Source organism: Saccopteryx leptura, chromosome 1 (genome assembly GCF_036850995.1).
Source record: "Saccopteryx leptura isolate mSacLep1 chromosome 1, mSacLep1_pri_phased_curated, whole genome shotgun sequence".
NCBI lineage: Eukaryota > Metazoa > Chordata > Mammalia > Chiroptera > Emballonuridae > Saccopteryx > Saccopteryx leptura.
Window position 1 is genome coordinate 145184464 of NC_089503.1, and position 27476 is coordinate 145211939.

The following is a 27476-nucleotide window of genomic DNA, read 5'->3' on the forward strand; positions in this document are numbered from 1 at the left end:
TATACAATACAATACTGTTCCCTCTAGTTACCATGTTGTACATCAGAGCCTCAGAACTTGTCCATCCTATACCTGGAAGTTTGTTCCCTTTGACCAATGTCTCCCCATTTCCTATAATCCCCAACACCCAGCATCCTACACTCTGTTTCTGTAAGTTTGGTATTTTGGCATTCCACATATAAGTGACACCATAGGGTACCTGTCTTTTTGACTGACTTATTTCACTTAGCATAATGCCCTTAAGTTTCATCCATGTTGTCAAAAATGACAAGATCTCTTTTTTATTCCTGTATTTTTCTGAAGTGAGAAGTGGGGAGGCGAAGAGACAGGCATGTGCCTGACCGGGATCCACCTGACATGCCCACTAGGGGGTGATGCTCTGCCCATCTGTGGCTTTGCTTGGTTGCAACTGGAGCCATTCTAGTGCCTGAGGCAGAGGTCATAGAGCCATTCTCAGCACCCGGGCCAACTTTGCTCCAATGGAGCCTTGGCTGCGGGAGGGGACGAGAGAGAGAGAAAGGAGAGGGGGAAGGGTGAAGAAGCAGACAGATGGGTGCTTCTCTTGTGTGTGCTGGCCAGGAATTGAACCCGGGACAACTACACACCGAGCCAATGCTCTATCACTGAGCCAACTGGCCAGGGCCAGGATCTCTTATTTTATAGCTTAATTGTGTATATGGATCACATTTTTTTTACCTGTTCATTCATCAATAGACATTTAGGCTGTTTCCATGTTTGGCCATTGTGACCAATGCTGCAATGAACCTGGGGGTGCAGATCTCTCTTTGAGATAATGATTTCATTCTGTTGGTTATAATAACTGGAAGTGGGATTGCTTTAATTTCTTGAGGAATGTCCATACTATTTCCCAGTGACTGCACTAATTTACATTTCCAAGAACAGTGTACAAGGGTTCCCTTTTTGCTACATCCTTGCCAGCACCTGTTATCTCTTTGTTGTCTTTTTGACTGGATTTTAAAGACCCAAGAAATATGCCAATAAAATGCTACTAACCAAGATCCTTGGGTGTTCTGTTCATAAGCAGTTGAATATTTGAGACTCTAGATTTCTCCAAATGTGGACTGTTTCGCATCTGAATTAGAATTTTCTAGGAATGCTTTTAATGGTGCAGATTCCTAGGCCTCAGACTTACAGAATCAGAATCTCTGGGAATGGGGCACAGAAACCTGAAGTTTTAAAGAGCTTCCCCTGGGATTTTCATGCAGTCATGTTTGACTACTAATGATCTAAATTGTGGCTATATTTTTGTTTGTTTTAAATTCTTACTTCAGTAGGCTTAACCACTATCTCCTACACTGCCCCATTGTTGTTTCCCCATCGACCACCAGAAACGCCTGAGGAATTTCTTCACGCTATACCTATCCTCTTGGGACATCCTGATGGCCCTAACCCCACTCTCCCAAAGTTATGAATCGCTGCTCAATTGAGTCACTGTTCCTCATAAGGCTGCATGGACACCTCGTGTGTGCTGAAATGGAAAAAGAAAATTTAAAACCATTGTTTGAGAGGTTGGAGCTCATGGGCAGCATCTATATTTCTCAAAAGAGTCAACCAAATCATTGATCTGCAGGAGCAGGGTAAAAACAAAATATTTTTGGAACAATATATCATTATAGCTAGAAGGAGCCTTAGAAATCAACTGGCCAGAGATTCTTAGGTCTGGCTGCAAATCAGAATGAACATGGGAGCTTTAAAAAGATACCAATGAGGGACAAACAGGCAGAACACAGAGGATTTTAAACTTAGTAAAACCATTCTGACAACACTGTAGTAGTAGTAGACACATGTCTCTATATATGTGTCCAAACCCACAGACTGTAAGGTGCCAAGAGTGAATCCTAATATAAACTAGGGACTTTGGGTGATTACAATGTGTCAGTGCAGGTCCATCAGTTGTAACAAATCACCACTGTGGTGGCGATGTTGATAATGGGGCGGGGGAGGGGGCGGAGGCTGTGCATTGTGGGTCCAGGGAGCAGATGAGGAAACTCTGTACCTTCTGCTCAATTTTTCTATGAACCTAAAAAAGAGACTATTAAAAAAATAAAACATTTTAAAAAACCCATTAAAAAATACCAATGCCTGGGCTCCAGAAAGATCCATTAAAATAAAAATCTTGGGGGTGCAGAAAAGCATCTATAAGTTTTAAAGCTTCTAATGTAATTCTAATGGGAAGGGAGGGCTGGAAATCACTGATTTAGTACAACTCGCTTGACTCAGAGTTGACAAAACTAAGGCATAGAAGGATAAATTATTTGCCTGAAGTTACAGGTAACTAGTAGAATTTATGGGATTACAGAGTGAGTGTTCTTTCCACATGAGCAGGGATGGCAGAAAATGAGATAGACTTTTCTGCCTTTCTAGCCCTTCTTGCTTTGTTTTCATAGGAATCTTCTTCTTTTAGTATAATCTGTGTCACTGATTATACTATGAACTATGAACTGAAGAGAGAATTTAATCTATTCTTTCTCCTGGGGCCAAATATTAGATTTATTGGTGAACCTGCTTATCTGCCTTATTAAATTATGTTTCCTGAGGGCAAGGAGAGAATATTGCTCATATAGACAATGCCATCCATACCCAGTGCAATGTCTCACATACAAACTGTCTGCAATGCATATTAAATTGAATTGGGCTCATGTAATGGGAGAAAAAAACTCCCCAAAAACCAGAATTAGTATTTCCTTCTGAGTTTTAACATACAAAGTCCAATGAAACTATAGACACAATACATTTTCATAAAATACTATTAAAATATTTCCTAACAGGTAATAATAGTGTAGTTTGAGACTTACAATATTAACATTCCAAACTATTGCTTATTTTGTACTTTATTGCTCAAGGGAAGGGGGCACAGAATTTAGAAGACATGCATTGAGTAATCTAGGAATATGTCTTTTTAGAAATGTGTAAGATAGTCGGTTGGCTCAGTGGTAGAGCGTCGGCCTGGCGTGCGGGAGTCCCGGGTTCGATTCCCGGCCAGGGCACACAGGAGAGGCACCCATCTGCTTCTCCACCCCTCCCCCTCTCCTTCCTCTCTGTCTCTCTTTTCCCCTCCCGCAGCCAAGGCTCCATTGGAGCAAAGTTTGCCCAGGCACTGAGGATGGCTCTGTGGCCTCTGCCTCAGGCGCTAGAATGGCTCTGGTTGCGGCAGAGTGACGCCCCAGATGGGTAGAGCATCGCCCCCTGGTGGGGATACCGGGTGGATCCCGGTCGGGTGCATGCGGGAGTCTGTCTGACTGCCTCCCCGTTTCCAACTTAAAATACAAAATACAAAAAAAAAAGTGTAAGATACTCTGAGTACTAGGGTCCTGACTTTTCCTTTGAAGTTACCTAAGGGAACAAGGCCAGAAATCTAAGGTTTAGGGATCAAGAACAAAATGAGCATCTGTGCAGAGTTCTTGTGACTGGACTACCTTTGCTTCTACCTGTCACTATGCTCGGAAAAGCAGCAACTACGGGTATTTTTATTTTTAATGTGCTGATTAATTTATATCAATCTCCATTCTAAAAAGGATGCCTGAGGGTAATTTTTAAAACTTACTCCTTGTACTGTTTTTGCTGCACTGTAACAGGTTTAAATACCATATCACCTAGACTCAGAAGAACAAGTCTGTAGAGCATCCCAGCTGCAAGGGCTGGGAAAGCAGGTACCTTGTTTACAAGGGTGTACAACGCTTTGTCTTGTGCTCCATACTTTAGACACTGCCTAATCCAGGTGTGGATAGTCCAGTCTCTCAGGTACCAGCAGTTGGGGCTGTGTCGGAATCTAAATAAAGCGTATAAAAAGAGAAAATTGGTGTTAATTCCTAAAGGTCAATGCCAAAATACATCTTCCATGAGCAGGTGCTTCTCTTAGGTATTTACCGATGTGCAGTCAATGCAACCAAAGTCATCAAAGTCAACAGTCTATAAAAACTTGAGGTTATAGCTCATTAACTATAGAGTCTAACATGGGAAAGAGAAGGCAAAATAATAACAAATAACAAACAAAAACACCGTAAAAATTGTAGTCCTTGTTTAATACCCCCTAAATTAAAATCTTGTTTTAGTATGAGATTTATGAAAAATGGTTTAGGAAAAATACTAAGCATGGTGTTCTGTAAACACGCAGTTCATTGGAAGAGAGCTGTGAGGCTGAAGCTGACACCTGAGAAATTTACAATGAAACAGCAGAGGCGAAAAGGAACAGCATAGCAACACTAGAGGGAAGTTAGCTTTGTGTCACACTGATACTTCTTGTGGCACTTAGGAGAGATCGGGACACTTGTCATTGAGCTGAAAGAAAAAAAAAGGAAAAATAATAAAAATTAATCAAAGTTTAACATTCAGGTTCTCCAGGTCTTCAGGATCCACAGTCCCACTGTCTTCTTTGCAGCTCTATTCTATAACTCTTCAGTCTTTCTCCCCTTGCTGCCTACTGCTCCCCACATGGTTTTAAAAGGCAGTCCAAGGCTGCAGGTTTGATCCCTGGTCAGGGCACATGCAAGAACCAACCAATGAATGCATGAATAAGTGGAACAACAAACCAATGTTTCTCTTTTTCCCTTTCTAAAATCAATAATAATAATAACAAGAAGAAGAAAAGGCAGTCTAAGCTATGAAGTAGTAACAGTGTTGCCACATAGAAAGGAATTTCGAATGCTACTTGCCTCGAGTTTGCATATATTGATAACAATTGAGTCAGAGCGCTTCCTGCTCCTGGGAGTCTAGGCCATAAAAGCCAGTGACAGTGGAGACAGTATAAAGGGCTTTGCAGGCCTCTTTTTACTTATCTGTTTTTACTGGACTGGATCATCAAATATTATATCATGTCAGCTAAAGTCCCCACTTTTTCTTTAACTTGATGGAAGCAGGTCAATCTCTGGGTCCTACAAAATCCAAACTATATATTTTCTTTAAAAAAAAAGAAGGTGGCCTGACCTGTGGTGGCGCAGTGGGATAAAGCGTCGATCTGGAACACTGAGGTCGCCGGTTCGAAACTTGGGCTTGCCTGGTCAAGGCACATATGGGAGTTGATGCTTCCTGCTCCTCCCTCTTCCCTCTCTCTCTCTCTCTCCCCTCTCTCTAAAACTCAATAAATAAAATATAAAAAATAAATAAATAAAAATAAAAAAATAAAAAAAAGAAGGCAAGACAAAAACTTGGAGCACAAGCATTCAGAGGCTGCTTATTCAATCTGCCACCTGCTACCTCCTGCCATCTGTTATCAGGATAGATTCCTGCTGAACAGGTTCTCTGCCAAGGTAAAGCTGAGACAAAGAGAGAAAGTGAGAAGTAGTATTTAATTTAGGCTATTCATTAGTGCTCTGGCAAAAATAAAATCTGACGATGTTTTACGGATTTAGAATCATCTAACTCTCTCTAGTCTTTTGAATATCTTAGATTTGCCTGGAAAATGTCTCTCTCACTCGATTTTTCTCTACAGAATTAACCTCTTTAAGCATAAGGATAGAAACTGGTCAAATTATGTACAGATTGAGATCTGGCCAAAGAAAGTTGTCATTTAGGTGCCTGAGATACTAGATCTAATGAGATCCCCTGCATAGAAGACAAAATATTTCTTTTATTATTTCATGCTTTCCTCACATTTTTAAATCAATCGTTGAGTCAGTTGAGCTACTCTCCTTGTTACTCTGAAAAAATCTGAGAACTCAAGTGTAATGGCCAATTAGAAGTTAATTTTATTTTTTAAAGAAAAGAGGTGGTGACAGACCAGGTGTATTGCCTAAATGAGGAGCTGCTTCTTCATTAGCCTGTCACTTCCCTGGACAAGCAGGGACTTGCTCAGTCCTGATTCCTCAGTGCCTGAAATCACTGGTGGCCCATAGCAGGTTTCCAGTAATAAACAGAGCTTTAGTGTGTCGATCTTTTTGTTAACATCTATGGTATATGGGAAGAACTGGAAATCTCCTGTTTGGGGCATTTATACTCTTGTACAGTGTACACACAGTTTAAAAGCTCTGCAAGGTGGAACAGTAAGTGCTAAAGGGAAAATTACGCAAGACTTCCCACATCCCACAAAATGTCTCCGTAATCGTCTTTGCACTGCCGCCCTTTGAGAGATTTGTCAACAGAGTCCAAGGGTTTTTTAATAAGTCTCTCTATCTCATCCTTGAACAGGGCTGCTTGGTATAATCTCTGCTCTCTAAAGCTAATAATCCAGATATACAACCATTACTAGAACAGTCTCAACTAAATGCAACATTAAATCAGCTCAGGAATAAGAGGGAAGCACTTCTGCACACACTCTGAAACATGCTGCCCAAAGTGCAATTCCTGCATTTCCCAGGCCAGGTAGCATATGAACGAATTCCTTTCCAAGCTCCCATCAGTACTAACAAAGAAATTAGCGTATGACTTATGGGAGTAGCTATCTGGAAAATAAACAACTCAAAATATTGAGATAGTAGGGTTCAATTTTGGATGGAGAGTTTGGAAAGAATTCCTGTCAATGATCTTTGAAGCAGTTCAGACAAAACTGCCAGGAGTAATATGATAGGCAGGTAAGTCTCTGGAATGGGTACTCGCCTGGAATGATTCTGCAGACTGCTGGACCAGCATTCTCCCTTTCAGCCAGGAGAACGGCAAAGAGACAAGAGCACAACTAACACATTGATTTTCTAATTTGCCTGTGAACAGACTGGCTTTTGTTCTTGCCTGCTCTGGCCACTGGCCTGGCAGATTACAGGCAGCCACTGTAGGAGTCCCCTCTGCGCCCCATGCCGTCAGCTGTTGGCTCACCTAGACAGAAGCGCTATTATTGTCCAGGCCAGCAGGCTGCCACGCTGGGCAAACCCTGTGAGTGTGGAAAAGATAAACAAGTGCAACCCAAATAACCCCAACAATGTGCTCATGAAGGCAAGAGACATTCCGAGCTTCCAGCTTTTAAAATAGATGTGAACGTGCAATTTCAAAGACAGAGGAAGGAGTGTCACAAAAAGGAGAGGATGAAGAAGTAGCTCTCAGGGTAACCCAGGCCGTAGGGAATCTCTGTCCACAGTGCTGGTTCGGGACGCTGGATGAAGACAGAGCTTGCCTAGCAAGCCAAACCATGGCCAGTGAAATGGCAGGAACTGAGAAGCTGCCTCTCCCTCCAAATCAGGCTGTATTCAGGACACTTCAGGGCACCTGTCTGCACTGCTGCTCATTTGGACTGATGTCATCAGAAAGGAAGGAGAGCAGAATCAGAAGGCTGCAAAATTGACAAGGGGACAAAAGTCTTTGATGCCTTCAAGATATGTTAGGAGGGCAGAGCAGTTACATAAAAGAAGAGTGAAAAGAAAAACACCAGAGATTTACTATGACTACATATAGACTTTTACTTTATGTAAAAGTCACATGGGATTTCCTATCACTTCATTAATAAAAAAAGTGTGGGATACAGCCTTTCTTCCATGGAATTCAAATAAAGGTTACTATTGACGGCAGAAGCGGCAGGGCTCCTCAGCTCTCAGTGCCACAGACCAAAGTGTCCTAGTGGAGCAGGGCTGATGCACAGATGCCGTAGCCCGGAGCGCATCTGCTCCACCGTCTAGCGGTAGCACCGGCTCTTCCGTGTGAGTGAGCAAGCTTTCCACAATGTTTATCTGATCATGAGAGCCACCACCCTGAGACATGCACACGCAGCTTTCCTTCCTCCCTAGTGAATTTAAATTCCGTATCCTGTGGCAACAGGCTTTACAGATGGAGCCCTCAGTCTCTGAGCTGGGCAGACAGGGAGATGGGTGACCGGGTAAAAGGAGGAAAAAAAGAATGCCAGGAAGAAAATACAGCTGGCTCCGAAGCCTGCAATGTGGACTGGGAATCCTATCAATGAAGCAAAGTGTGTACTGTAATTATTAAAGGTTTGGGTGCATTTGTGAACTAGAACAAAAGAGGGTGTCACGTGATTATTTAAACCAGAATCTGATTTAATCACTGCCACCTACTTTCTCATTCTGAAAAGATAATTAACTTTCTTTTGCATCCTGCTGGAAATACTGCTTTTACCAACTGTTAATTGCCTCTACATACAACAAATGAAATCTTGAGATAATTTTTAAATCACTATTGTATTTTTGTCAAGTGTTTAAAAAAGGGGGCAGAGTTTAATATAGGAACTAAGAATAAAGATATCAGTAGGTTAAAATCGTTTTCCTGCTTGAGATCCTAGATTATAGATCCTAGATCCTATAAGATGATCTTATAGGGAAATGTCAGCTAATTTGAACTTTGAACCACCATGTCCTGAATGTGCACTGCACGAAGCAGCAGGAGCAGGGCCCCTCCAGAACACCACCTCCCCCACACAATGGTCTACTAGTACGGGCTCAACCATTTCCAACAAACTCAATAGCTACCTCATGAAGCAGATGAAAATGTCTTTTAGAGTTCTAATACATTTTTGTTTTTTAAATGACAGGTTTACAGAGATATAATGTACAAAAAGTAAAATTTATACTTTCGGTATATAGGTCTGTGAGGTTTTTTGTTTGTTTGTTTTTGACAGAGACAGAGAGAGACAGATAGGAACAGACAGATAGGAAGGGAGAGATGAGAAGCATCAATTCTTCATTGTAGCACCTTAGTTGTTCATTGATTGCTTTCTCATACGTGCCTTGATCAGGGGGCTACAGCAGAGCGAGTGACCCCTTGTTCAAGCCAGCGACCTTGGGCTCAAGCCAGCGACCTCTGGGCTCAAGCCAGCGACCGTGGGGTCATGTCTATGATCCCATGCTCAAGGCAGTGACCCTGGGCACAAGCTGGTGAGCCTGCGCTCAAGCTGATGACCTCGGGGTTTCGAACCTGGGTTCTCCACATCCCAGTTCGACACTCTATCCACTGGGCCACCGCCTGGTCAGGCTAGGTCTGTGAGTCTTAACAAATGCAAACAGTTGTGTAACCACTACAATCAAGATATTTAGAACAGTCCTGGCCGGAGAGCTCGGTTGGATAGAGCATCATCCTGAAGCACAAATGTTGCCGGTTCACTTCCTGTTGGGGCACACACAGAAACAGATCAATGTTCCTGTCTCTCTCTCTCTCTCTCTCCATTCCTCTCTCACTAAAATCAATCAATAAAAATAATTTAAAAAATATATTAAGAACAGTTTTATCATCCCTGAAAATTCCTAGTGCTTTCTTTGAGGTCAACCCTTCCAGGATTTGCTGGTCAATTTAAGCAGATTTTATATAACCTCCTTGGGTCTCTTTCTAACCCCACAGTTATTAATTTTATAAGATGAAAAGTAAATAAAGTAATAAAACTATAATTTTTATCTGTTAGTTTATAATTTATGTTCCACCAATTTCAAAACAACTTGAAAAATAATTAAAATACGGTTTGCAAGCAGTTTTCTGAGTCCTATATACAGTCTGGCATCCCAGTTTGCCATTCTATAAAAGGGTGGTAAGTGAAATTTTGGTAGAGAATAACACAGGCATAGAATTTTACAAATGTGAAGTGTTAAATAAATGCAGCACAATAACACATTTTTTGAAGTGAAGATGGATGAGAGGCTTGTTACATATCAAAGTCAAAGTCTAAATTTGCCAGACCCAGGGCTTAGAAATGAGGTCATTAGCATTCCACCTGGAAATACTAATGTGACATGAGAAACTACTCCAGGAGAAATACTCTATTTTCCATGTCTTCTCGTGGAACAGAAAGAACACAATGACGAGTAGGACATTATGTCCCCAAATTATCTCTTTCTCTTCTGTCTGATCTGGCTGTTGTTTCGCCAGACCCTTCTCAATCTAGGAGACATATTTCTTATTCACAAAATAAGTGTATGCCAGGCACAGTGGTCCCTATTCTATCCCTATTGGTCTACCCAATTTCTTCCAACTCCAAACAAGCTTAAAAAGACATCTCCCCTTTTCTGGTACAGAAAGAAAAGCACCATAGACTGACTATCCTCTGTTGCTCTTTCTTTCACAGTACAGAAAAAGAGCCAGTCAGAACAAAGCCGGTTGCTCTTTGTCTGAAGCCTGGAATACTATTCGTATCAACTTCCAAAAGGTGATGTATGTGGATAACAGAGTGAGAATTATTTGTGGGGAGAATGGCGGGTGTATATACAGGGATCGCTGAGGTGCCTGTTTTGTGATGGTCCAAAGCAGAAAATGGCTGTCTTTGTGGCCAACAAATGACCTCTCAGTGAATCTGCACCCAGAAGCACCTGGAGGGCCACTCCAGCCACTTCAGAGCTGGACACACAGATTAGCTTCCTGCCTGAGGGACACTCTCTCCATGGTAAGGCTCAGGGAGAGGGGCCTCTAGCTAGGAACAGCAGGAAGTTGAAAAAAATTGAATCTTCAAATCAGTCCTATTTATAAAAGAACAAAATGCTGTGGGAACTGCTTGGCTTGGGCAGAGATAAGGGAAATATTTCTGGTTTTGAGTAGGAAATCTATGTGCAATGAACAAATCAGTTATAACAAGACACAAACATTTCCTGATGTCTTCTAACGTTCTGGCGAGGATCTTCCAATAACATGTCTGCAAAACCATGAGTAATAGTGACCAAGACAGGAAAATCACACGTATTAATCACACCAGTAGGCTGTGCATCTGAATAGGTCTGAGGGAAAGAAAGAACGGAAAGAAAAAAGGAGGAAAACAAAGGAATAGAAATTAGAATTTCTGGAGTATCCTAGGCTTAGTGAAGTCATCAGGGTTAGTCTGCCAAAACAGAAAGGAGCAGGCGAAGCCTCCGGCCTGGGGGCTGAGGCACAGGAGCAGAGGGGTGGGTGGGTTACGCTGGTATGCTGAGGGTTTGTGGCTAAGATTATAGATTTTGTTAGGGGTATTTCTGAGGAAAGAGGTCAGCGTTAATCTGGATTTTTTAAGAATCAGATCTCTCCCCTCCCCATTAATAAAGAAGAAAAGCATCTACATGTCTTAAACATTTCAATTCTTTAATTCATAGAAAAGTTGCATCCCTAAGAATTCTCTGTCATGGCAAAGGTAAGATTAGACTTACTTCCAGTTATATACAACCCAAGTTTGGAATTACTTTCTATTTCTGTAACTCTATTAACTCTTCTATTAAGCCTTTAAACTTTTAAAAGGCAGAGGACACATTTTTGTGTCTTACAATTGTAGGTACCCCATGAATGGTGACAGTGACTGGATCCTCTAAGATTGTATAAATACCAGCAATGTACAGGGATTGGCAAAAGTAGGTTTACGGTTGTGAGTATATTAAACACAGTTTATTCTTACATTATTTTTATTAATTATTATATTATTTGCCTTATTATTACTGGCATTATTTCATATCCTTACTCATGATTTATCTTTTAGGTAAAGATGGCTGGTAATTTAATCTACTTTTTTGCTTACCCCTGGACGTTGAAATTCATGAGTATTATTTATATTTAAAACAGTAATCCATTTGGTTTTAAAGTCTCACCCTGCCTATAAACGGACGAAGCCGGGAGGAAATGCTGCCTTTTTCGTACTAGGCTGGAGGAGATCAGAGATGGCAGAGGATGTGGACTAATACGGGGTCATTCTGGAAAGCCTCCTGCTCGCTTCTTCCCCTGCTGTCTCTTTCCCATCAAACATAAAAGAATGAATGGATTCTGCAGTACGATTCAGTTCAGGAAACAGACAAGTTGATAGGAGACTGAAACCAAAAGACAAGGACAGTATATGTGGGTTTAGAGAACTCCTGTAACAAGTTCCATATCAAAAACTCACACTTCTCTCAAGATTGGAAAAGACCTTGAAAGCCATCTACATCCAGTGGATTAGGGATAGGGGAAAAAGAAAAGTCTATACAGAATTAGAGAACCTATAAGGTAGTGCTGGTAGGGACCTTTAATATCTGCTGTCTATTGAAATATTTGTTGACAAAGTTACTCTTTACCAAGCCCTGTATTGGGTGATGTGAAATTGTCTAGTCTAATCTTTTACTTTGTAAATGAGGAATCTTGGTGTCCAGTGAGATAAATGATTTGCCCAAGATACGCACACTTAGCAACAGGACCTAAACTAGACTCTTCACTCTTATTATTCCATCATTGCCTCTCGATTCTTTTATTATATTTGTAAAGGCATCTTTAAAATATATCTTTGAGTTTGACCAAGTTCTTTCTATTGCACTGAAAAATATATAACATCTCTTCTACATCTAGAAGCAGAATTCAGAGAAAAATGCTCAGGCTGTGAAATAGTTCTGAACTGTCCTGCTAGCTGTTTGACTTTGGAAAGTCACTCAGTCTTCCAGAGGTTCAGTTCATGTAACTAAAACGAAAAGGTAGGATTATCTGGTTCATGAACTCAAATGTCTACAGGGGCCAGTTAATATAAATGCTCAAAGAATCACGTTAGACAATAGGTGCAAAGCTGCGTGTATCATCTCTAAGCAACCCGAATGCCTAGTTATACTATTTTTGAAAACATACTATACGGGTCAAACAAAATACACCAGAACTCGGGACTAAACAGGACTCCTGAAACTCCTCCCAGCTCACAAATTCAATAATCCTAAAGAATAATAAGCCTCACCCACTCATTAAAACATCAGTTATTTAGATGTTTTTATTGAACCAGAAAAGAGGCAGTGATACAAATAAGTGAAGAGAGACTCAAAGATAAACAAGCTACCAGCCAGTCAGCAGCTTAGTCTACTGTAGTCCACTGTCCTCCATTCCCCTACCAGGAGAACATCATTTGACCCAATTTAGGCAGCGAACATAGATTATTATAGGGTAAGCAGACCCTGCCAACTGGCATCTAAAATTTCAAGATGAAATGATATAATTACTAAAGTTAAACTCAGGTCCCTAAGTAAATTTAAATTGGAGATCAAGTTTTGTAGGAAATAAATTTTTCAGTAACTGATCCCTCTATTAGTAAAGTATTTTCTACTCAAATAAATACTTCATTGTATTCAGTTTATATTTAAAGGTCACCTATCCAAATTAACTTTCTGAGACAACACAAATTGTTTCATATATTGCTACTTTTACTCCTTAAATAATCACCCCAATAGTTCATCACCATACTTCACTTATTCTTGGTATAAAGCCCCTGTTATTTGGCAATTCCTAGAGCAGAAATGGTTGGAACCTTTAAAAGGGGGGTGGGGGGAGTGAGCCTGGCAAGATGTTAATGCAGTGGATAGAGTGTCGGCTTGGGATGCTGAGGTCCCAGGTTCAAAACCCCAAGGTCTCCAGCTTGAGCTCAGGCTCATCATCTTGAGTGAGGGGTTGCCAGCCTGAGCATAGAATGATAGATATGACCCCATGGTTGCTGCCTTGAGCCCAGGGTCACTGGCTTGAGAAAGGGGTCACTGGCTCAGCTGGAACCCCTCCCCCTAATCAAGGTACATATGAGAAGCAATCAATGAACAACCAAGAGTGCCACAACTACGAGTTAATGCTTCTCTTCTCTCTCCCTTCCTGTCTGTCTCTCTTTCTGTCTCATTAAAAAAAAAGGGGGGTGGGTGATCATAGGAATATCAGGAAATTACTTGCCAGTTTCTGGAACCATAAAAGGACATAACTGGATTTTGTAGCTAAAAAGGAAAGAAATTTAAAAATTGAGATTTAGATTTGTCAGGCCAATTGGTTTTCAGGAAGCTTTAATTTACCACTTACCAAAAGCCCTTATTTATATAGGAAGGCAGAAAAATTAAGGTAACCATTCTTTCTTCTGCTGCCAAGTGGTAAAAATCAGGATAACAACATTTAATAAGCAGCTCCTCCCTTTAGCTCAAACCAGAGCCCTCCATACCAAAACCAAACTTATAAAAACTGTATATCTGAAATTATACAAACTTAATATACTAAAAAAAGTTCTTAAGAATGAACAAATGCAAATTTTATGCCATTGTAAGGCTAAGGGTCAGAGACTATTCTTTTTAATATGTAACAATCATAAGAAAGAATGATTATAAATTTTAAACAGGAAAGAGATCATTCTTTAGTAAAATATCAAATACGAAGGTCTGGGTCCATCTGCTCTGGCTGGCAAACCTTCCATAAAACCGCCATGCTCCAGCGAAACAAAAGCTCTTGGGCTGGCCCAGAAGGAGGGCACGAACAACCTGAAAAACAGCTTTTATTGCATGAGAAAATTTTAAAAAATGTCAGAAAGTGCCAGGAGAGCTGCCTGCCTCAATGTGACTGCGGGCAGCTTTCCAAAGTCCCTCTGCTTTTCTAAGTCTGACTCACAGAGAGGGGAGAGAGCGCTCCTTGGCAAAGATATAGTCTTTCCTCTCTGGTTCCACCCCTCTCCCCCTTTTCTTTTATTATATATACACAGCTTTGATGGATAATAGATACATAGATTCCAGACAGGCTTAACTGAAGAAATCTGAACACCAGGGAAGCAAAATATCATTGTAGAGGTCTCTATTGTTGCCATTGTGAACCACAGAGCCGGGTAGCACCTTCTGCATCCTAAAAAGGACTGGGCCCGTTGATCATGTGTCAGATGATGGCTGCACTTGGTGGGAGAGGAGGGAGAAACAAACTATGAAATACCTCTAGTTCCCTAGCTTCCTAAACATCATTAGCTCACACTCTGGACAATTACTGCGAGCTGGAAGGGGCGGGAGCTTGTCCTTTATGAGCGCATGTTAAGTGGAATCTCGTCTGCAGCGGCTGTGAGCTTTCCCGTGTCCATGGTTGCTACGATACATGCAGCCTTCAGTGAACAGACACAATTTTTCCTTCTCTAACTTTAGGTAAATATACAACAAAGCTAGTTAAAAAAAATTATATATAATAATAACATTAATGAAAAGCTGAATGTTAAACTAGAGAGAGAATAATTTATACTTCTGTACCTAAATGGAAATCACTTGTTAAAACAGAATGGAGCATTTCGTGAGGGCACAGCTGCTGCTCTATCCTTAAGGCGATCAACTTCTTTACAATAAAAAGGACAAAAATAAGTTGAAGAAAACAATATTCTAAATAAAAGAAACATTTTATTCATTGCAACAGTAATACACTATAATATGATAAATGCATAATAAAAACATTTGTAATATTTTATATTGTAATTATGCTTATATGCCTATTAATTTTTAATAACTGAAGAAAAAAGTACTCATTTAGATGATATCCAAATGAATACTTTTCCATTGAATGAATATTTTGCCAATGTATCATCATGTAACAAAATATTGAAAATATTTGAACAAGAAATATCCTTCATATTGAATTTTACCACAAGTGCTGCAGCTAGAGTATCAACATTCAATCTCCATTTCTCACTTGTCCAAAAATCATTGGCAATTGAAAAAACTCTTTCAACTGCTGCATTAGTTCCAGGGCAGCACAATGTTAGTTGAACAAGAATAAATAAATTTTCACATGGAATATGTTCATTTTGAAATGGCTGAATATTTCCACCCATCTTTTTATCAATTTTGACGTGTTCATTTTCCCACTGTATTAATTTTTCAGAATTTAAATATACATTCAGTCTTTTAATTTCTTCAAAGGGACCACTGTTGCCTATTTTGATGTCTGGCATTTCTTTAGATAAAAATTCAAGACAAGATTCAATATCTGTCCAATATACTTGCGATGAAGTAAAAAAACACAATTGAAAACTGTTATTTCCCATGATGTTTGTTTCAGACTATTCTTCGATATATTGAAAACATGTCTGGTAAAAATTCTGCACTTCTTTGATAAACTTTTTTGTTATGCCTGGATTTGATTCCTTCTAAGTCTGACAATTTTCTTTTTATAATTAAAGAAATTTTTCTTCAAAATGAGATTTATATTGAAGGATAAAGTCATTCAAAATAAGACTAACTTCCATAGCTGAAATGTGTTCACCTTCAATCTTTTGTGAAAAATAGATGCTTGATTATGTACAAAATACATTAATATCTCAGATATTTTATTATTAAAAAACAATTACAAGATTTTAGGACATTTGTCTAAACTTAAAAAATATGAACGAAGAGGCTCAAATAATTGTAGAACATGCTCTATAGCAGGTGTTAGAGCAAGCCATCTAACTTTTGAATATCCTAAAAGTTTTTTGTATTCAACATTTGCTTCTTCACAAAATTGTTTTGAAGTAGCAACATGAATGGTAAAACGACTAAAATGCAAATAAACTGTAGTTATTATTACTTTTACATCAATTGGCATGGCACATGATGCTGTGTTGATTGCATTTGACAAAATATGTGCATTACAGCTCATTCCTACTATTTTCTTTTGGAGTAACTCTTGTAATTTTTACATACACATTATTCACCCCTTTGCGTCTTCGCCCACCAAAATTTGTATTTGTATTATCAGCCATTAGTACAACAACTTTAGATTTCAAATTATTTTCATTTATTACTCTGTATAGACGGTTTGACAAAATTTCAGAAGTTTCACCCTCAATGGATTCTAAATTTAAAATTACTTGAATGCCCTTGGTAACATTAAAATATCTTATTATTGGATATAATTTAATTTCATTATGATTCAATGCATCAGATAAAACTGTTACAAATGCTGCAGTTTCCAAGTCCTCTGTAAGTCTTTTGTCACAGTAATTTTTAAATACTGATTTCAAAATAGCCTCGCATTTTGTCCTGGCACATGAAAATTTTGCATTGTGAAACTTTTGCAATAATGTAGTTGTACAATCCATACTATGAAACTTTGATTGTGAATTATGGTATGAAATGTAAATGCTCCCTCCACTGCAGCCAACTGTTTTTCATCTTCAGAATAATTTGAAGTTTTAAAAAAACTTGTTACTTGACAACTGGAAGCTGATGCATCTAATGACTGCTTATGTTTGTTGGTGGTCAAGTGCTTTGTTATTGCTGCTCTGACCCCAACTGCAGTACAAAATTCCCTGCTGCAAATATTGCAGAAAACAATGGTATCTTTCTTTGATATGAGGAATGGAAATTCCTTTTTCAATTTATCATTGAAATGGCAGTTTCTCTTTTTTGATTTTTCCATCCCTTAAATGAAATTTAAAATTAAAAATATACTGAGCTACACGAACGACGCAAGCATATTAGGAACTGAAAATGTTACATCATGGTAGGTGAATTTTCCAGAAGCTAAATTAACAAGACTAAATATAAAAAAAAACACTCATTTGGAGTGATATTCGGGTGTATTTATCATTTTCTAATTAAAAAACTTCTGTTTTATGCAACTATTTAATCAAAATGCATTATTAATAGATATGGCTTGAGGTTAGATTTCCACTTTTTTTTTTTCTTTTTTTTTTTTTTGTATTTTTCTGAAGCTGGAAACGGGGAGAGACAGTCAGACAGACTCCCGCATGCGCCCGACCGGGATCCACCGGCACGCCACCAGGGGGCGATGCTCTGCCCCTCCGGGGCGTCGCTCTGCCGCGGCCAGAGCCACTCTAGCACCTGGGGAAGAGGCCAAGGAGCCATCCCCAGCGCCCGGGCCATCTTTGCTCCAATGGAGCCTTGGCTGTGGGAGGGGAAGAGAGAGACAGAGAGGAAGGAGGGGGGGGGGTGGAGAAGCAAATGGGCGCTTCTCCTATGTGCCCTGGCCGGGAATCGAACCCGGGTCCCCTGCACTCCAGGCCGACGCTCTACCACTGAGCAAACCGGCCAGGGCAGATTTCCACTTTTAAACTTGAATTTCAGGAAAATACTTGTAAATAAAATTATACATGTTCGGAAATTATTAAATAGAATAGATAATAAATTAATAAAACATGAATTGCACTTACCTATCTATGATTAAAAATTCATAGAGAAATAATTGTGAGTCTACAATGTCGTATGTGCCATGTTGTGTTTCAGTATGAAGTACACAAAGGCATTTATGTGCTCAGTATATCACGTGCTCTCTTAAGATCTCCCATGAGGAGCGCATGTGTCTCATAATTGTGTCTCGCCACACTGTACTGATTCTTGACGAATAATCATGTCAAATACAAATATGTCACATCACATGCAATGGATTGACTCTGAATCGATCAAATACAGACATTTACAGATTAGACTTCCAACATCAAAAAGGAGGACATGTAGGAGGACACTTTTGAAGGGAGGACGGAACTTACAAAAGAAGGACTGTCTTCCCTAAAGAAGGACAATAAGTCACCTTACTATTCTGCATGTGATCACCCATCAACCCACCACGAATCAACATAATATGTTGGGCAAGAGAGACGCAGGGAAACAAACACAGTCCCTGCCTTCAAGGAGGTTAGATTGCGATGATCAAGAAACACCTTGTCTTTGTGGGCATCTGAATCAAGTTTAGGTTAATTTAGAAGCATCATATGCAATTCCTCATTTATATAACATTGATGGTTTCATAATACCCTGGTACTAAGTTTTTAAAAATTGGCTCTCAGTGAAAAATTCAACTTTTCTTTCCTCTTCCCAATAATCTCTGACTCTTTATCTTTTCTTTCTCTTTGGATACACTTAAGAAAGAAAATATTACCAATATAAATAAAGCTGTACCTGCCTCTTCCCACTTTCCAGAGGAGAAAGGTTGCTGTCATCACTCATACATGTGTTTATATACTACCTACTTACGGGTGTGTCCCAAGTTGAGTACTTGAAGGTACACATGCCGTTTAACTCTGCATTCAGGGCCTGTCAATGGAGACCTGAGCCAAACCACAGCAACACATGCTTCTCCAGGGGCAGAAGAAATGGCACTGACTGCCAGCTCAGACATGTGGGGGCTCGGAGGCCACCTTCTCTGCGGCAGTGAATCAGCACTGCAACCAGAGAAATCCCTGAGAAGGTGTCTGCTTCTCTGCCTTTGATTGGCACCCAGCCCTGACTCACAATTTTGTTAAATCAACGTGAGAATCAGATTTGTCACCTATAGAATAGAGGTGGATAATGTCTTTAGCATTGGGTTACTCAGGAAAATCAAAATAGAATTAGGTAAGTATTTTGACAACTTTTAATCCTTTTGGGAACCAAGCAGAGTGGAAATATGCACACAAACAGGTAACATTATTGTTACAGTCTATCTTCTTTTTTTTTTTTTTTTAACAGAAACAGAGAGAGTCAGAGAGAGGGATAGATAGGGACAGACAGACAGGAACAGAGAGAGATGAGAAGCATCAACCATCAGTTTTTCATTGCATCACCTTAGTTGTTCATTGATTGCTTTCTCATATGTGCCTTGACCATGGGCCTTCAGCAGACCGAATAACCCCTTGCTTGAGCTAGTGACCTTGGGTCCAAGCTGGTGAGCTTTGCTCAAACCAGATGAGCCCGCGCTCAAGCTGGCAACCTTGGGGTCTTGAACCTGGGTCCTTCCGCATCCCAGTCCAACGCTCTATCAACTGCGCCACCGCCTGGTCAGGCTCTCTCTTCTTGATGTAACATTTATTACATTCAGTCCTGCTTACTAATCGTTTTAGGTATATGTTTTTCCTAAGGCTAAGTTCTATGGCATAATTGCCGTTGGTAGTAGAGAAGTTGTTAAGATACAAGATTTGGCATCAGACAGATGTCATTACTACTTTATAACCCCAAGAATCTAAAACTTTAGGATCCTAATCTGTAAAATGGGAGTAAGAGTTGTATCCACTTTATATAGTACAATTCTGGGTTGATGTGAGGACTGAGAAGATACAACATGTGAACTGCTTGTACCATGACTAGAACACAGCACTTCGGAAAACCTGGACAGAGCAGCCGACAGCAGTCACAGGCAAATAATCACTGAGTTCAAGGCGAGTCCTCATGACTACTTCCTCCACATGGGATGTGACTTGCACAGTGCTGGTTGGTCACATATGTGCAGCAAATACCTGACTGTCACTGACCAAATGGGTTGGGATAGAGTAGGAAGGACAGGGTCATTAATAAGGTGAAGAGTCCTGTGCCCCTCATTCCTCTAGAGACAATCTCAAATGAGGCACTGGAAGGTGAAGCAGAGGTGGGAACAGAGAGGCCTTTCACAATCACAAAGGCTCAGAGCCAAACGGTACAGAGATTGCCAGTCAGTCTGATGACTGGTAGCAAGGTTTCTGATCTTATGATAGAAAAAGGTCCAGACAGGGAGAAGGGAGTTGAGAGGTGACCTAAGGAGGAGTTAATTTACCCATTACTACTCTTCTGCCTTTGGGAGGGTTTTCATAAGCTTGGCAAGGCAGAGCTACCACACAACAGAGTTTATGCCTGAGACCTCTGTCTGTTCAGTGCCCACCAGCTCCTGGTGGGAGTCAACAATTAAGGAGAAGAAACACCAAATGAAGATGAACTGAACCAATCAAAAGAAAAGCTGCCAAGATCATGGCCCTGCCTATACTTGGGACAGAATCTCAGAGGAAGGAAACAGTTGTCTATGTAGGACATATCTGTGTCTGCCTGATACATTTCCATGCATTCTAGAATTACGTGTTTTAGTCCCTTACAGGTTTATGTATACACTCACATTAGAAAGTGCAATCAAATAGATAATATGCATCTTATATCTAAGAAGCAGAGCTAGAGTCATTCCAAAGTTTAAATGCCTAAGGGTATTTACAAAAAAAAAATGAGTAAAATAAAATTTAAGGGGATGGGTAGGTGGGAGAAAGAACTGGTGCTGACTCAGTGGCTAAGCATCCTATTATAGAATATTACTGAGCTGGAAAGAGGCTCTTGCAGTGATCCATTCAATCCTTCCACTTTCTTCGTTATAAAAAAGTGAGCCTGAAATGATTATGCCAACTTGACTAAGAGCTCTCTGACAATTTCATTATGTAAATAATATTATCTGGGCCTTAATGTATTGTCCTCTTTCATTTCTCCCAGCTATCTAAAGTCATTTGGCACTGTAGTGGGTGTGACTGCAGAAACACATGGGTGAGGTGGACTGAAGGCAGTTCAGAAAGAAGCCGCACTGAGGAGTGGTCAATTATCCCACATGCTCTGATGTTAGGCTTTTGCGTAAGTGATCCTCAAAACAATAAGGCTTGTTATCAATGCTCATTCTTTCATAAAATGCCCACCAGTTCTTCATTCAGCACCTCTATGCTGACTCATGCTATGCTATCAGATTGTAAGAATAAGATGAAAACATTATGAGACTCCTTAAAGCCGAATGCATTTCTCCATTGATCATCAGAGGATATGACTATTCTTACAGGATGCTATGGAGTTCCTGTATAGAACAATCAGACATGCCATTCTTGGTAAGCTCAGGATTTAAGGCAGTCCCTAAGATCATTTCCTAAATAAAATGTAAGAATAAGAACAGTGGATGTGCGATATGTCGCTTACATAGCACTGTAAGGAGGAAGGAAAACCACCCATAAGGTATCCCAGGTACCTGAAGGTTCAGCTTTGGTTCCCCACCCCCCTGCCAATTCTGTTTATAATTGATAATTGTAATGATCTGTGGTGAGAATTTTGATATAACTGTACCCTATTACAAATAACTATGTACCTTTGGGAAAGTCTTTTACTCCTCTCTAATATACATACTGTAGTTCCCATCTCTGTAAATATTATTTTGAACAGCTCAAATAGACTATGAGTCTATATAACCTGGCCTTTGGAGGTCCACAAACACTTAAGACTATTTTTTTCTCCTTACACTAAAATGACTGCAGACATTTTTCCCTTCCTGTTTGACAAGTCTTCTTTCTCTCCTCTCACTATGGGCTACTAGAGAGACACTGACCAATATGCTTGCTACACTGACCCAGGATCCTGAATCAATGGACTCTGGCCTAGTGGGGGCTTCATTGTCCCATGGAGATTTGTGTGCATGGGTTTTATGGGTAGTCTGTTTCAGAAGACCAAATTTTAAAATTTCAGGCCATGCTGGGGAGAAAGAACGAGAATCAAATTTTTATGTCACTCCAAATGAAGTGATGTTTCATACAATTATTAGTTATTAGGTGTGAATTGGAGTGGTGGTAGTAAAGAGATTTTAGAAATGGCTGTCTCATTTGAGATAGGATTGTAAGATTCTATAGAGTATTCGGATGCACAGCTATTTACACAAGGATTTGATCAAGACTTGGAGGATCTCTGCCACCAGAGAACTTCAATGACCAAGAGCATATGACAAAAAGAGATGACATTATAGAACTCTAGCCAGGGAAGCTGCTAGGAAAGGCATGCACCTGAGTGAATGAACCTGATGTTCCACCACGCACTGGTAGCTAATGTGTGATATAAAGAGACCTACTATGTTCTCTGATTATTTTAGAGGCTTAACAAGCAAAAAGAGTCAACAAATGTGCTTTCCATGATCCAGAATATATAGGGACCATTTTGTGTTCAGGATTTCAACGATTAAAGACTTGACTGGAAATGTGGATAATCAAAAAGCTTAGCTGCAGGTGACTCTGAACCCATCTCTTCAGCCTAAATATCTCCAAAGCTGCACACTCATATATTCACCTGCCACCTGGACTCCTTCCTCCATGTGGACCTCACAGGCTCCTCAACACACTGTACTGTATTCAGAACTGAGCACATTATTTTACTCCACCTCTCAGGCTCCTTCCCTCAAACATCGTTCGTAAACTTTGTCTTCTTGATCTCCAATGGTCTAAGACCACTAAAATCACCCTACCCAGAAAACTCTGTGTTCTGAATTCTACTACCAGATCTCACAAACATGTTAGTCTCTGTTCAACCCAGTTTAAACATTCAAAGTCCCCCAATAGCTTCTTTAAAGGTCCCTTTAAAAACCTTTTTTTAATTTCAAGAAGCTATCTTTTCTGATATAAATGTAATTTTCCTGAAAATTTAACTTTTATAGACAAGTACAGAAATAAAAAAAATCACTTGAATTTGCACCAGCCAGAGCTAGTTTTCCATTGCTTCTTTAACTAAGCCCCTAATGATGGGCACATTTCACTAGTATAAATAAACTAGTTAGTTTCCTTGACCCACATACTTAAATCACCCAATTCAGAAAACTCTATGCTCTGAATTCCATTACCAGACCTCTTGAACATCCCTATTTCTCCTTAGAATAAATTCTTTAAAAAAAGTACCAATTTAAGTTCCTACCAGTTTGCTGAGGATGTCTGTTGCCCTGAGGCTGAGTACTGATAAATTTTTCATCCTCCTCAATAAGACATGCAAAAAGCATTCCATTTGGTTACTTCTTTGCACATTCTATTTAGTGGTAAGGCTGAACATCTTTTCATATGTTTACGGTACATTTACCTTTCCTGTTTCTTGATATTGCCTTTTTAGTTCTTTTCTATTGAATGTTTACCTTTCTATTATTGATAGTTTAAAACTCATTTTTAAGGCCCTTGGCTATTTATCAAGTTTTATGAGAACAGGTTTACTCAGCCTGACCAGGTGGTGGTGCAGTGGATAGAGTGTTGGCCCGGGATGCAGCGAACCCAGGTTCAAAACACCAAGATTGGCCCTGGCCAGTTAGCTCAGTGGTAGAGTGTCGGCCTGGCGTGCGGGAATTCGGGTTTGATTCCCGGCCAGGGCACACAGGAGAAGCACCCATCTGCTTCTCCACCCCTCCCCCTCTCCTTCCTCTCTGTCTCTCTCTTCCCCTCCCACAGCCAAGGCTCCATTGGAGCAAAGTTTGCCAAGGTGCTGAGGATGGCTCTGTGGCCTCTGCCTCAGGCGCTAGAATGGCTCTGATTGCGGCAGAGCTATGCCCCAGATGGGCAGAGCATCGCCCCCTGGTGGGCGTGCCGGGTGGATCCCGGTTGGGAGTATGCAGGAGTCTGTCTGACTGCCTCCCCGTTTCCAACTTCAGAAAAATACAAAAAAACAAAACAAAACAAAACACCAAGATTGCCAGCTTGAGCACGGGCTCGCCAACTTGAATGCAGGGTCGCTGACTTGCGCAAAGGGTCACTCCATCTGCTATAGCCCCTCGGTCAAGGTACATATGAGAAAGCAATCAATGAACAACTAAGGTGCTGCAATGAAGAATTAATGCTTATCTCTCTCCCTTCATGCCTGTCTGTCCTTCTCTCTGTCTCTACCTCTTTTGCGTAAACAAACAAACAAACAAACAAAAAAAACAAACAACCAGGTTTACTCAAAATGCAGATAATCTCACAAACTGATGAGATCACAAAGCTAGGCCATATGTGACCAATGTAACTTGGTGATGCAAACAAAGTGCCACCTGCGTGCAGTTTAGGGGGCTATTGCTGGCTGGAGAGATCTGAAATGGCATCATGGAGTCTGGGCACTTAAGATTTGGCAGACTTTTAATAGAAAAGAAATAAATCCCCAGGGAAAGAGCTGGGCCCTCTTTACAGAGGAAATACAATTAATATTTGCTGAACAAAACTGACTGAGTCAGGAAAGATAATTGCATAAATGTAGGGTTTATGTTAAGAATTAGTTATATGGCTGGAAAATTAAGTTGAAACCAAATTACATAAATAGTCTGTGCTATCCTTGAAATATGTGGCATCAAGAACAGGACTGAGCCTTAGGAGATGGAGAGGCTGGATAATCATTTTATTGTTCCTCTAACTTCAAATCTAGTAAATGATAGTGGACCTGCCGATAACTGTCAGAACGTATGAGTCACATAGCCTTATCACCTTAATAAAGTTAGCTTGGACGGATGTCTCAGAGTTATAAAATAAGTGAATGATGACGTTCACAACTCTATTTTACAACTGGGACTGTAAATCCAAGGAGCCATGAAGATAACTTGTAAAACACAAGCAATATCTATTGTCTTGACTAGATATATTTTGTTATGAAAACCAAGAATATGACTTCAAGTAGATCTACAACATTAAAGTAATACCAAATACCTTAAACTAATGATTAAAATTTTGAAATTAAAGAGGAGTCTGATTTGAAATTTGTTAATCATATTTTCTCTTCTTTGAAGGTTTGCTATTAAACAAAATTTGAATATGGACACTAGAAATAAAAATAGAAAATAGATTAGAGCTTGACCTAGGTCCTAGGATGATATTCCATAGGATAGAGAAGGGGAAGACACAAAAATGTGGAGGGAAAAATAACAAGCCCCAGTGGAGTAGATAAAAAATCAATAAAAGATGCTGGGATATTAGAAGTAAATCATGAATGGGGGGACAATTTGGGAGAGCAGATATATCTATCTACCTACACAGCAGTTCCTTTAGTCTCATAGAATTGAAAAGACACTGGGTCTAGAAAATCAGATACCCATACGGCCCGTTCCTACTTCTAAGACCCACGTCTCCCTTGTCTGATGTGTTATGGAGTGAGTGTCTGCGTCAGCTTCCCTCAAGGATCACTCCGTGGAGGGTGCACATGACTGTCCCAACTCGGCACAGGAGTGCAACAGTGACTTTCCTGAGGCATGAATGTGAATGTAGTCAAGTCCCCAAAGTGCCACCGTGTGCTTTTCATGCCCTGTGCATCTGCACCGACTCAGTTCCTGGCCATAGACAGAGAAATGACAAGGAAAAAGTAATAGAACCACAGGAGAAGCAGAAATACAGAAGGAGCCAGAAATGTGCTATGTGTTACCATTAGGTTCAGGAACCTTTCCACAAAATAAAAACAGGTTTGTTTTGTGGCAAAGGGGCCTCAAACCTCCCCAAGTGGGGTTGGGGCTCCAGGAAAAACCATCTAGAGAGCAGTGCCCCACTGTATGCATAGAATACTTTGACTTTTCCTGAGGATTTCTACACATATGAGCTGAGAGAGTCCTACACAACCTCTGTCTTTATTTGAAAGATGAGAAAACTGAGGTCAGCAAGGCTAAGTGATGTGATCAGAATCAGACTATAATCATTTTGGTGGGAACACAAGGAACTTCCCATTCCAGTCCATGGCTTACTGCCAACCATCCTAGACTGGTATTGTTTTGCAATGAGATTTATTTGAAACTGCCTAAAAAATGGGGGGGGGGGGGATTCAAACAGTGGATGGAGCAGAGGAGTACAACTTGTATGCACTAAGAATTTTAATTGGCACTAATGTGCTTATAGACTTCTTTATCATTCATTCAACAAAAGATTTGTTGAGGTTCAGTTATATTCCAGGTATGACTAAGTGCTGGGAATACAAAATCAAATAAGATATAATCATTATCCTTAAAAAGTTCACCTTAGATTGGTGGTTCTCCAGAAATACAATTTGTCCAAAGTCAAAATGCCTACTGTCAAAATTAAATTTACTGCTGCCAAATATGTAGATATCAAAACAAATTAAAAAGAATCTGTACTATCTTACAGTGATAAGATATCAAGATCTTTAAAAAATAAAAATGTGTGCTCAGCTGTTGCTTTCTAAATAAATGTGAATCACTACAAAGTACTTCGCCAAAAAGATCTGACAGTAGAGTCCAAATGATCACTATCAGTGAAGAAAGATAATACTTAGAAATGAGAACAGAGAGAAAAGAAAAAATAATCTAAAGGCATTAAAAACTACTTTGCACAGTTACTCCTAACCTTAATAAACACGGGCCCCAAACTCAGCCTCAGCAGTGTCCTACTTAGTTTCAAACCAACATGTGTCCAGAGTTGAAAGCTAACTTTGTTTCTATGGTAGGGAAAGATCACCCCCTCCAAAAAAAATTCTAAAAGTCAATGCCTTAAACGATAATAAAATTTTGGAATCATTAACATGACAAACTTAATTTACCATAATACTCTATCACAATTATAACCTTACTCTCAAAAGTACTGTCCTTCAATCTTCTAAAAAGCCCAGAGGCTTATAGATCTCTACTAACAAGTCAAAACAAATACGAGGCAACTTTTGCTTTCGTCCATAAGAAGATAGTATTCTCTCTGCAGCATGCACACTTCTGAACGGGAAGTACACTGTTTTGACACCACTAAGGAAAGGTGAAATGAACATGTTAGGAATACGAGTCAATACTTTGAGGAGGATGAAACATATCACTACTATTTCATGATGATTTAAATTTAACCAACCTGGATGTTTGTGGAGCTGATGATAATGTTTTTATGAGATTGGGTGATATGAGAAATCAGTGTTCTTTTGGGTTTGGAGGAAGAACTCCAAACCTCAGAATATCTACGATCAAGGCCCTCTGCTGTCACTAGCTGTTCGGCCGTGGAAAAGCTTCCTCTCTGGCTTACTTTCTTACTTTCCCTGACAAAAGAGAGCAAAACAGAATCTGCTCTTTCAATTTTGTGGGATGATAAACAAAAATAAGATGACAATGCACTTTTGTATAGATACAAGTAATTATATTTTATCTTGATGATCCACAACATCATTCCAATTGACGGGTGGCCAACTGGACTTTTGAGAGCTTTAGTCATTCTCACCCCAATCTGACTAAACATTCCCAAAGGCAGGGAGCTAGTGTAAACTGCCATTTGTACTTCCATTTAAGGAAGCACATTACTGAATGATATAATTAGCTGGCTCTGGGGCTAGGAGCTCCCATGGGAAGGAGAAGGCAAAGTAAAGAATATGTGTCTGGCTTTCCTGGTAATTCTTTCACTGACTATATTATTTGTATGGCTTACTACCATCACTTAAGCTTCCCCACTGGGGAAAGAGAGGAGGGAATAAATATTTTAATAAAATATTTGAGAAATC

The 27476-nt window shown here is 39.9% G+C and overlaps 1 protein-coding gene across 2 annotated transcripts in view; it reads right to left on the reverse strand.

Annotated features, from left to right (window-relative positions):
• The window catches only part of MRPS27 (mitochondrial ribosomal protein S27), a 93604-nt gene that overhangs the window by 19180 nt on the left and 46948 nt on the right, over positions 1–27476 (reverse strand). For both annotated transcript variants that reach the window (XM_066376944.1, XM_066376955.1), the window contains one exon: positions 3676–3790. In XM_066376944.1, the coding sequence (XP_066233041.1) occupies positions 3676–3790 (115 nt within the window). The remainder of the gene's footprint in view (positions 1–3675; positions 3791–27476) is intronic.